Source organism: Geotrypetes seraphini, chromosome 4 (assembly GCF_902459505.1).
Source record: "Geotrypetes seraphini chromosome 4, aGeoSer1.1, whole genome shotgun sequence".
Lineage (NCBI taxonomy): Eukaryota > Metazoa > Chordata > Amphibia > Gymnophiona > Dermophiidae > Geotrypetes > Geotrypetes seraphini.
Window position 1 is genome coordinate 176,699,475 of NC_047087.1, and position 12,628 is coordinate 176,712,102.

The 12,628-nt window shown below is 43.5% G+C and overlaps 1 protein-coding gene across 13 annotated transcripts in view; it reads left to right on the forward strand.

Annotated features, from left to right (window-relative positions):
* Positions 1-12,628, forward strand: part of CNOT1 (CCR4-NOT transcription complex subunit 1) — a 1,050,915-nt gene that overhangs the window by 508,810 nt on the left and 529,477 nt on the right. For all 13 annotated transcript variants that reach the window (XM_033940598.1, XM_033940586.1, XM_033940591.1 and 10 more), the window contains one exon: positions 770-1,056. In XM_033940598.1, the coding sequence (XP_033796489.1) occupies positions 770-1,056 (287 nt within the window). The remainder of the gene's footprint in view (positions 1-769; positions 1,057-12,628) is intronic.

Here is a 12,628-nt window from a genome sequence, read left to right on the forward strand (position 1 = left end):
AATTTGAATATATTTTAAAACTACAGTAGTGGACTCAAATATAAACCAAGACCCCATTTTTGGACCATTTTTGGCCCAAAAATCAGTTTATATTCGTGTATATACGGTACTGATAAGTCATGTACGTTATTGCCAGTCAATTTTTGTCTCTCCAGCAGATTTGTACATCGCTTAGAATTCAGAATAGGCGATTAATCAAATTGTAAATAAACTTGAAACTTGAGGTAATTTGACTGGTCTATGTTTAATTGTTTACTATCATAGAAAGTTGAGATGCATCCCTCTTGTCTTGACAACCTCCCCTCTTCATATGCCCCTCCGTATCTTCTCTACTTTGTCCTGCTCTCTCCAAAAGAGTCTCCCTTACCCTACAATTCAGTCTTCAACTGCTGCAATGTTGTGCCAACTTTGTTTTTGAGGCCATGGCACCCCCATTCATACTGGTTACATATGGGGACTGCTCTCAAATTATGCATCTGTTGCTTTGCTTGGAGAAATATGAGTCCCTAGGATTTGTCTATTAACAAGGGAATATCATTGTATTGTACACCTTAGTAAATAAGATTGCTGAATAAACAAATTGGTTTATTTCTTCTGGGCACCATTTGGTATACAGTTGAGTATCCTCATCTCAAATATCATCCCTTTTAATGATAGTGCCTTTGTGGAACTCTGCTTTTTAAATAAGATCTGTTGAGAAGCCAGTTTTAAAATATGCTTTGTAAATATCAATCTTTTCAGAATCTGATGGTTTCTGATTTATTTGCAGGTATTAGACATGCTACAGAGGTTTAAGGACTCCAACGTTAAGCGTGAACGTGAGGTGTTTAATTGTATGCTAAGAAACTTGTTTGAGGAGTACCGCTTTTTCCCTCAGTACCCGGATAAGGAGCTGCACATAACAGCCTGTCTATTTGGTGGGATAATAGAGAAAGGACTGGTTACATACATGGCATTGGGTCTTGCCCTGCGCTATGTTCTTGAAGCCTTGCGCAAGCCTTTTCAATCCAAGATGTATTATTTTGGTATTGCTGCACTAGATAGGTTTAAAAATAGGTAAGTTATTCTTTTGTAAAATTCAAAATACTTAGCTAATTTTTATGCATTTATATCTTGAAATGGGAATATTCTTGTACAATCCCACTCTATTCTTGGACAAGTGGGTTATTAATTCCTAGTTTCGAAACTGCTTGTAGGAAGCCTCATTTACATAGTTTAGACCCTCCCCCCTTACCTCAGGACTGCCCTCAGGTATTCAGTTGCTTTCTTAACAAGCGAGACAGGAGCTAGTCTCTTTGCTTTTGTTTATTTTTCCTTAAAGTCAGTCTTTTTGTTCATACTTTGCTCCTTCTTGCTGTAGAGGTTCCCAGTGGGGACAACTCTGGCTGTGGGAGATCGCAGACTGAGGAAAGTCTGTTTCCAGGGGGTTGGATGACTGGCAGTGCAATCTCTGGACAGCCTACACTTTTGGATTAGGGCTCAGGGACCCTTCCCTTGGGAGTTAGCTCACCCCAGGTTTGTCTGCTAGTGGATTTGAGCACAGGCTGTGTGGCTCCATGGAGATGTCCAGGATCGGGGCTGACCTCATTCCTTTGCCAGGTCGTGTGCGCAGTGTGTTCTGTTGGTGGCAGAGGGTGGAGTAGAGGTCTGCACGGGAATGGGGATCGCGGGAATCCCGCGGGTCCTGTGGGGGTCCTGCGGGAATCCCTCCCATAACCCACGGGATTCCCACGGGGACCCCCCTCTGGCCCACGGTACTCCCATGGGGACCCCCCTCTAGCCAACAGGACTCCCACGGGGATGGAAGGCTTTGGAAGAAGGGTTCATCCATATAATATAATGGACACTTCAGCCTTAGTAAAAGAGGGGGTTTATAAGTTAATTACCTGAACTGAAAACAAAAAAAGGGTTCCACCAAAGAGATTCCACAAGGAAAACAGCAAAAGAAACTGTGGAATTGATGATCCTGTCAGAAATAATTGCTGCTTTTTATGGGGACGGGCGGAGATGGAGGTTCCTTGTGGGGACGGAGAGGATCATGACGGGGACGGGTGGGGACGGAGAGGATCCTGATGGGGACGGGCGGGGATGGGTGGGATTTTTTCCCTGCGCAACTCTCTAGGGTGGAGTTCCCTGGCCATGGGACTCAGGCCAGAGAGGCAGTTAGAAGACCAGCATTGCAATTGTAAGGCTTGTTGAGCCAGAGAATCTCTCTGTAAGCTGTTTCAACTTTTTCCTGCAGCTTCCAGCACAGTGAGTACAGAGCTGACAGTCTGTTTCAGCGATTTTGGGAGTTATTAAAAAATGAGTTTTGGATAGTTAGTTCCCTCCACCCCTAAAATCGCTTTGTTTTGGGGGTCCCTGTGTTTTTCCTGGGCTGCTTTGTTCTGAAAATTGCAACGATGGTAACTATCTTTGATTTTCCTGATTTGAATTTAAAGCTATTTTTTGCCTCTACAAGCTTCATTTTTGCAAGAAAGCCACTCATATGGACTCCCCAGGACAGGATACTTTGGATACTTCATGCAGTGGATAGCTATCTGGTGAGCAGCTGTGTTGCACATTCTCCACGACATAGGAGGGGGACAAGAAATTGTTGGCCCAAGTTCCCTCGACCCCTGAAGGAGGTCCTGTCGCTCTCTCCAGCCGGGGTCAGCCCAAAAGGTAGGGCCTGCAGACAGCGCTCTTGCAGCCCCAGCGAAGCGCAACCTCGATTCAGCATCAAAGGCGCTCAAGTCCTCCAAAAGTTCTTAGAGGGATTTTCAGGAGGTGGCAGCTGCCTCAGATGACAGGTTTCTCCCAGAATTTATTAACATGCTCTATCAGGCTTATTTAGTTAAGGAAATGGCACCTTCTGTGCCTCCTCCGGCGTCCTTGCTGGTAATGGGTTCTCCCTTCCCAGGACATGGGTCTTAAGTCCAATCTCCCTGAGTTGTCTAAGGATGTTTTGCCAGCTGATGACATGGACAACCAGGATGACCTGACCATATCTTTGCTTACACCACCACCAATGGGGGATGTTGCAGTGCTTGCAGATCTCCAGGATCTCGATCTGCTTGAGTTTTCAGATCTAGGTGAAGACCCCATGGTGTGGAGATTTTTCAAACCTGCAGCTCTGGTCGATTTGATCTGAGTCTCTCCATGAGTTGAAGTTGGAGGATGGACAGTCAGTTGCTATAGAATACTCCCTTATGAGTAGTGAGAAACCGCAGTCTGCAACCTTCCCTGATCATCCAGACATTACCAAGATGCTCACAGACCACTGGGAGGTACCTGAGGACCCTTAAGATGCGCTAGAGTCATGTCCATGCTCTACCTGATAGACACCTTTAACCAGTGTTTTGCGTCCCTGAAATTAGATTCCTCAGTAGCACAGTTCAGTAAGCGCACTTATCACCCTAGTGATAGGAAGGGGTTGGGGAGGAGAGGGGCTAAAGGACTTGCAGGATTATAGAATGGATTTTGTCCTCGCATACTTGTTTAACTCTGCGGTTGCTGGGCTGAAAGCGGTGGCGGCTTCTTCCTTTGTGGAAGGGAGCTTGTCACTCTAAGGTCCGCAATGATCTCGATACTATCCTGATCATGATATTCACTTTTTGATTTTGGATGTGGATTATATGGCGAATGCCTTATGATAATCTTCAGATTGTTCAGCAAGCTGTTGGTGTATTCCTTTCTGGTGCATAGGATGTTGTGGATCCGCCGGTGGTCTGGTGACTCATCCTCCAAGGCAACCCTGATTAGGCTTCCTTTCAGAGGGCAATTGCTGTTCAGTAAAGGTCTGAATGACTTTATGGCTAGTTTGCAGGACAGTAAACCCAAGTCCATGCCAGACAATAAGCCCCGGCCTCCTAGAGGTCTGAGGCGCCCTAGCTTTTGTCCCTTCAGACGTTCCAATCAGTACTATGGGGACTCCTTGGGGCAGCGTTCTCAATAAGCCAAAGCTTCAACCTCTAAGAAATAGTTCTGACGCCAGGCCTCTGGCTGTTTTCTGCAGATCGGGGGTAGCTCTCGGCATTCCTGTCTTGGATTTTCTTATGGATGGTTACAAAGTTGTGTGACAGAATTATTTCTGGACTCCTCGGTGGGGTAGCTAGAAAAGGCGGCCTGGGTGGAGGCAACAGTTCAAAGGTTGCTGAGCTTCATGGCTATCAAGCCCGTTCCCATATCATGACTCCGGCTCAGGCAGATACTCAATATACTTTATCGTACCCAACTGAGGCTCTGAAGATTAGATACTGATCCTGGACCTCAAGGTAGTTAATGCGGCCCTCAAAATTCCCCATTTCAGGATGTTAATGTTTGTTTGTTTATCTCCTGCCCTTATCCAGGTTCACTCAGTGATTACCTTGGTGGCTCTGGAGGAGTTCTTAACTTCTCTGAACCTGACAGGGGCCTATTTCCATATTTCCATAACACGTTCCAAGGTTCTGCAGCAGCATTACCAATTTGGAGCACTTCCCTTCAGGTTGGTGACAGTGCCCAGGATCTTCACCAAGGTAATGATAGTGTTGGCAGCTCACCTGCGGACATTCGTAGTTCTGGTTTACCCGTATCTGAACGTTTGATTACAGTTCTTTTGATGGAGGCCAAGGGGTGCCTGTTGGTTCGCAAAATTGTTCAGCTCCTTCAACACCTAGGCTAGGTGATGGGCTTCTGAAAGAGGTCACCTCAGGCCAGCATGGGACTTGGGATACCTAGGGATTTGCTTTGTCATGGGTCAGAGTAAGGTGCTCCTGCCTACCTCTGGGACTTTCTAGAAACTCCAGTCCTGGCTGCCTGGCAGCACCTCCAGGTCCTGGGGTCTATGGTGGCAACGATTGACGTGGTTCCGTGGGTCAAGGTCCATCTGTACCCAATGCAGGATGTGCTTATTTCCTGCTGGAGTGCACAGTGAGATCCATTGCATACCTGGCTCCCCTGGACAGCGGAGGCTCGGAAAAATCTGGCCTGGTGGTTTTCTTCCTTCCGTGTCCAGAGGTCTCCCTCGCCAGATCTCAGAAATGGGTGATTCTGGTGACAGATGCTAGCCTCTTATTGTGGGGTACTCTTTGCCTGGATTGTCCAGTTCAAGGCCGATGGTTCCCCTGGATCAATTGCCTGGAGCTTCAGGCGATTTGGCTGCCTCTCCACTTTAAGCGTCTTCTCCGAAATCAGGCTGTGCGTTCTGTGGTGTTGTCCTTGACGAAAGTGGCTTATGCTGATTGCCAGGGGGCACCAGGAATGCTTTTTTGCGAATGGAGGCCCAGCTTCTCTTTTGATAGGTGAAAAAACCACCTCGTGGCACTTTCAGTTGCACATGAGGCAGGGGTGGACAACTTCAGGCGGATTATCTGTCATCTAACTCTGGATCCCGGGGAATGGTCCCTGTCCCAGAAAGCGTTCGGCTGCATAGTGGAACAGTGTGGTTGTCTAATTTTTGACCTCTGTTAAATCCAGGCTGGGAGACTTGAACAGTGAGGCCAAAAGAATTAATAGAATGGGCTCCCTTTCCCAATATGACTGGGCATGGGATTCCATTCTGTGAATTCAAATAGACATGATAAAAGCCGTATAATAATCAAATTCATGTTTATTAATCCTCTCATGTCTGGGGAGAGCCATACGTGACATCATTGTAATAATTATATAGAATACAATGGCACAGTTGATCACATGACTTCCTTCCCAGGAATACATCACGTCACTTTACATTTAAATCCTAAATCTGCCATTGCTAAATCCAGTAGGTGACAGTATTTTCCTTATGTACTTTACTTTTTTCTCCTTGTAGCCTTTACATAACCTTCCTTAAATGTAATTTGCATCCTAATTATATGGAAAGCAGACATCCTTTCTTTGGTTCTCTCTATAAAGGCCTGCTTCCTATTTTTCTAGGAAAACTTTCTCACCTTGTTTTATTTCCTGAAAGTTCTTAACATAAGCTTTTCCTTTGTTTTTTTAACTTTTTACATGTCAGCATGTTTCCCCTCTCTAACTGGGCTTTTTTTTTCTTTCTGAGAACTTCAGCTTACAAAACTTTAATATAGTGGAATCTTGGTTTGCGAGCATAATTCATTCCAGAAGCATGCTCGTAAACCAAAGTGCTTGTATATCAAAGCGAGTTTCCCCATTGAAAGTAAAGGGAACTCGGATGATTTGTTCCACATCCCAAAAAGACCCCCCCCTCCGAGGCCACTGGCACACTTCCACTCCACCATTGGGAACCGGCTTCATGCCCCCCCCAAAAAAAACAAAAACAAAAAAAACCCCTTACTTCGTGTGGACACAGCACCAACCCAAAGGACATGCCAGTGCTGAAAGAGCCTGCCACGCCTGCCGCTGATCTATGCTGGGCTGCTGCAGTGCCTTGAGCATCTCAGAGAGTGGGAGCCAGAAGGCCTTGAGCATGCGCAGGTGCTCAAGACCCCGTAGCAGCCCAGCATAGATCAGTAGCAGGCTCTTAGCACTGGCACGTCCTGTGGGTTGGTGCTGCGTGCTGGTGTCTGCTTGAGGTAAGGTTTTAGGGGTAGGTTGTGGGTGGGTGGGAAGCTTGTTCTTGGGGGTGGGGTGGGGGCTCACATATTGAGTCAACGCTCGGTTTGCGAGTCAAAGTTTGCAGGAGTGTTTTGCTTGTCTTGCAAAACACTCGCAAACCGCGTTTTGTGTTAAAATATTCTTTATTAAGAAATTTTTTTGAAAAACAGAACAAAAAACAAAGAAAACCATGATACAAAAACAACATATCAGTACCTGGAATTAAACAATTATCAGAATTATACAGAAACCGGAGAGATGTCTCTCATAATTATCATAGAATAAAAATACCAAAGTATATTGAAAACAAGACCAAATATGTAAAACTTTATGATGACGGGAAGTAAACAGAGTACTTGTCAATTCAAACTTAAGAGTCAGACTACATGAGATTCTCCCACATAGAAACATGTAAATCACAATGAGCTTTCCAGTATTTAAGGATAACTTTAAAAGCCAAAGCTAGTAAGATATCAAATAATCTAGCTTGATCCTCAGATAATCTAATAAAGTTGTGCTTCTCCAAACAATAATTGGTAGGGAGAGCTCAACCTTACAAGAGAATATCTGAGAAACAATAGACCAAACTGAGATCCAGAAAGTCTGCAAAGTTTCACAAGTATAAAGCATATGAATCAGTGTTCCACATTCTATATGGCAATGCCAACAAACATCAGAGGACAGTTGACCAATATTAAACATTTTCTGAGGAGTCCATAAAGCTCTATGAGAGATAAACAACAATGACTGAGACAAAGACGCTGACACGGTTGTCTTGAAAAAGTGAGACCAAAAAGCGACTACTAGGAAGGCATCAAATGTGATGCTAGGACCTGCTCCCATACAAATTGTAGAGCCTGCAGAGGAGAGTCAGCATAAGAGTGAAGATGTTTGTAAATCTTGGAAGACAAATGACGTGGATCCACTAACACAGAGAAGTATCTACATATATGAGGTATGTCAGATATCAATTGAAATTTACTCTTGGTAAGACATTGTTGTAATTGGAGCCAATGAAAAAACTCACAATCCAAGAGCTGAAAACGATCTTGCAAAACTTTAAATATCAAAAGCTGTTTATCCCAAATCTGATCAAGTGTAAGAATAGCCTTACTACACTATGAAGGCCAGTATATGACTGTATGAGCAATACAAAAGGATGGGTTATACCATAGAGACTGATAAGTAGTATCTTTTATATGGAGTTTAATCAATACATCCAATTCCAAAAGAGATCAAATAGTATCCTTTAGAATAGGTTGGTGCTTAATCCGGGAAGGTAATTTGCAACTAAACACAGAAAAAAAGGAAAATGGTAAGATCGATTGGCGCCCTAATCCAACTGGGTTCCGAAAAAGTATAAGAAGGATGAAACCAATTCCATGACTGGCAAAGCATGAAAGCCATGTGATAATTATATAAATTTGGATAATTGACACCCCCCCAATGCATTTTACTACGTTGTAAATGACATTTGGAAATTTTAGATGGTTTATTTTGCCATTAAAAATGAGAATTTGGTCTCCAAAAGCTTATAGTATGTACGATCAAAAAAACTGGGAATAATCATAGAGATATAATTGATGACGGGAAGCAACATCATTTTGATTGTCTCAAGACGACCCCACCAAGTGAGGAAGAGTGGAGACCATCTCTGAACTTGATGATCAATCAAGTCTAGCACCCTAGTATGGTTCAGAGTTATAGTGGATTCAAAAGAGGGTGAAAATAGAATACCCAAATATTTAACTTTGGTAGAAGCCCAATCATACTTCTGACAGTGAACATTAAGGGGTAAGAAATCAGACTTTTCTCTATTAACTTTGTAACCAGAAATAAGAGAAAATTTGTCAAGAATCGAAGTCAAGCCAGAAAGTGAATGGGAGACATCAGAGAGATAAACAACCATGTCATCCGCATATAAAAATAATTTTACCTCCTTGGAGCTGAACAAGATTCCACGAATGTTATTTGCATGCCTGATAGCAAGAGCAAGTGGTTCCAAAGCCAAATTAAATAGACATCCTTGACAGGCACCCCTAAATAATTTGAAAACAGTAGTTTAGTTGAAATTAAGCCACAAATGTGCGGAAGGAGATGTATAAAGCACATGGACTTGATTTATAAAAGGATCAGGGAATCCAAACCAACGCAATACATGGAACAGATAAGACCATTCGACCCTATCGAAGGCCTACTCTGCATCCAAAAACAACGCTGCCATAGGAGTAGAAGTACCTTTAGCCTTTAAGAGCAAGTGCAAGTGTGTTAAAAGCAGAAAATCGTGATGGTATGCAGCCTGTCTGGTCAGGGTGAATAAGACTATCAAGAACTTTAACCAATCTAGGAGCCAAAATTTTAGCATATAACTTTGCTTCTACATTGATCAAGAAAATAGGATGATAATTTTTAACATCAGTGGGATCTCCATCTGGCTTTGGAACCTTTTCTATTAAGGCTTCCATAAATGTGGATGGAGAATTTGGACACTCGATTATTGCTTGAAATAATTGCAACAATTTGGGAATAAAAAAAAAAGTAGAAAACTTACGATAAAAATAACCTGAAATCCATCCCCCCCAGGCGACTTATGCAATTGCATATGCATAAGGGCATCTTCAACCTCCTCTTTAGTGATTGGAATAGAGAGTTGCGCGGGGACAGAAATCCCACCCGTCCCCGCGAGGAATCCCCTCTGTCCCCACCCGTCCCTATAAACTACATAAATAGTTATTTCATTTAATTATGGTACTGAATTATGGTACTGGTAGAAACCCGTTTACAAATAAGCAAAAAGACTTTATTAATTTGGAAATATTAATTGGGAAGAATACATACTTTGTAAACTGGTTTCTACCAGAGCCTCTAATGTTAAATAAATTTTTATCAACACAACTAATATACTATTTTATCCTAAAGCAAAAAAAAAAAAAAAAAGAAATAGAATTTTTCTCCTACCTTTGTTGCCTGGTTTCTGCTTTCCTCAAGTTCTCATTCAATTCCTTCCATCCACTATCTCTCTTCTCTCTGCATCTTCCATTTGCTCTGTTACTATGCCTCTCCCTTTCTCCCCCTTCCAAATTGGTCTGGTACCCATCTTCTTCCCTCCGCTCCCCCCATAATCTGGCACCTCTGTCTTCTTCCCTGCCAGCGTCTTCTCCCCACTCTCTCTTCCCCATTTCCTTTCAGCGTCCTTCTCCCCCCCCATCTTCCCCATGTCCTGTCAGCGTCCTTCTCCCCCCTCTGTCTTCCCCATGTGCTTTCAGCGTCCTTCTCCACTCCTTTGTCTTCCCCAGTGCTTTCAGCGTCCTTCTCCCCCCTCAGTTTTACCTTAAGCGTCTTTTCCTCTCCACTCCACCTTTCCTCCCTTTCTCCCTCCCTGCCCCTTACCTTTGTGGCGCTTCCCCGCCTGACTGACATCAGAACAGGCCCCATCCAACAAACCTCCCTGCCCAGTAGCCGCGAATCTAAATTACCTTCTTACAGCAGCTGGAGTATTGAAGCTGCTGTAAGAAAGTAATTTAGATTCGTGGCTACAGGGCAGTGAGGTTTGTCGGACCTGGCCTATTGTCGGTCGGTCGGAGGAAGTGCCACAAAGGTAAGGGGACCTGGCTGGCTGTGCACCCCCTCTCCTATGGCTGCACCCAGGGCGGACCACCCTCCCCGCTCCCCTTTGGTAGGCCACTGTCGATCGCAGCACATAGCTGATCGGAACGGAAGTCTTCCCGATGTCAGCGCTGACGTCTGAGGGAGGGCTTTGCTTAAGCCCTCCCTCCGATGTCAGCGCTGACAATCGTGGAAGACTTCCATTCAGATTGGCTGTGTGTTGCGACAGGGCAGGTAGGGAGAAGACGAGCCCCGCATCCAACCCTGCGACCCTCGGAGGCATCCCCAAGGGGTCCCCGCGACCCTAGGGGGCATCCCCACGGGTTCCCCGTGACTCGAAGGGGGAACCTGCGGGTCCCGCGGGATTCCCGTCATCCCCGTTCCCGTGCAGCTCTCTAGATTGGAACCATCAAAAGTTCCTGCTTCTCTTGGCTTAGAATTGGATGAGGAAGATCCTGAAGGAATTCCTCAATGCTTGCTGCAGAAACATGATCACTAGAGTATAATTGTTCATAAAATCAAATAAACTTATCAGATATTTGTACAGTGTCAGCTAAAATCTCTCCTGAAGATGATCTAATTCCAGTAATATACTTTAAGAAGGAAGCCAATAAGTGACCTGATCTATTACCTTCAGCATAACATCTGGCAGAGACTTTAAAAACAAAAGCTGCAGAGTCCTCTGAACACTTAGTATTATAAGAATATTTAAGTTTCAAAATCTCAGAGTATATCTCAGGGGAGTAAGTAGCTGCATGTTGTAATTCTGGTAAATTAAACAATTCTTTAAAAAATTGTGGATCCTCCTTATTAGGAGCATACAGTAATACAAAATTAATTCTATTACCATGATAGATTTGATGCAGATTTGATGCAGATGCAGATTTGAGCAGTTACCCATCTGCCATGGGGGTCAGCTTTATGATGGAGAACAGTGATTGCAACATTTTTATGAATCAATATAGCAACACCACCACCACGCTTCCCCCACAGGAATGTAAATACATTGACCAACCCAATCTTTCTGTAATTTCAAAGATTCCTTAGAATTTAAATGTGTTTCTTGAATCAGAGCAAGTGTACAGTAGGTTTCAAAGACTTAAGATATGTGAGTATTTTCTTACGCTTGATCATATTATTTAGACCATTAATGTTCAGAGAAACACATTGAAAATCATTAGCCAATGCCATACTGAAAATAGAAATAATATATAGACAAGATAGGCAAAAAAATACCATTGTCTGACAACAAAAGAGTAAAAATAAAAAAACAATCCAGGTACTGCAAACAACTTTGTTTGCCATAGAAACAAAGCAAACCATGAACCAAAGAACTTGTATGGGGAGTAAAGCAGACATGATCAGGGATCCAGGGAAACCCCTACAGGAAACACGAATAGGTAAACATCTTCATTAGAAAAACCAAATTAGCCATAAAGGAGAAAATCCTGAGACCATAAATGATTTTAAAAAGTTCAAAACATAATGTCCATAAACAGAACAGAAACTGGAACAGACACTGGTGAAGATATTAAACCAGATACCATCCAATATATACCACTTTAGAAAAAGCAATGAGAGTCCACAAGGAGTCATGGAGCAGAAACTTGAGTCTGCATCTCAGATAAACCCTGATGTTGGAAATAGGTCTGGAGATCTGCTGGAAAATCAAAATTCTTGGTGGCATTATTCAGAGCGACTCGCATGCGAGCATGATAAAAAAGCCCATATTGTGCCTTCAAACACTTAAGCTCCGGTCGCATATCCAAGAAATGTTTGCCACGAAAAGCTGTAGATTTTGCCATTTCGGGTAAAATCTTGCCACTTTGATGGTGCTTTAGCTTTGGCCATTTTAAGGATATCCAGGACTTGCAGCTTCAAAACCATAGGCTGCGGGTATTTGAAGTTGTGCAGGCGATTCGAGGGAACCTGGTGGGCCTGCTCAATTTCCTTCAGTGGGTCAAAATTTAGATTTAACAATTCTGGTATAAATTTAACATACAATCTAATCAGATCATCAGCTTCAACAGACTCTGGGATCCCAAGTATCCCTAGATTGTTCCTCAGACTACGGTTAGCCAAGTCCTCCACCTCCGCTTGAAGACGAGAAATCAGCATTGCATGGGAATTGGTGAGACCAGCCTTGCCTTCCAGAATCGTTGCACGAGTGTCCAGGCTATCCATTTTCTGACATAAGGACTGAATCTGCTCCATTTGCGATTGCACACCAGTCTGCAGGTCTTGTAGAGCTTGCCGATTTGCTAGAAGCATTTCTTTAATCTCAGCAAATTTGCCCGTCAGCGTCTAACTAGCAGGCTCTTTAGCAGGGTGCAATTTCACTGACGAGGGCAGGTTCGGTTTAGATCTCTTAGTGGATTGTAAAGCCACGAAAGCCGCATCAATGCATTGCATTTTAGATTGTGCCATTGTACAACACTTGTTGGTAACAGGGATGAACAAAATAAGAATGAAAACTGCAGATGAAAAAGCAAGATTCTAGTAGGCT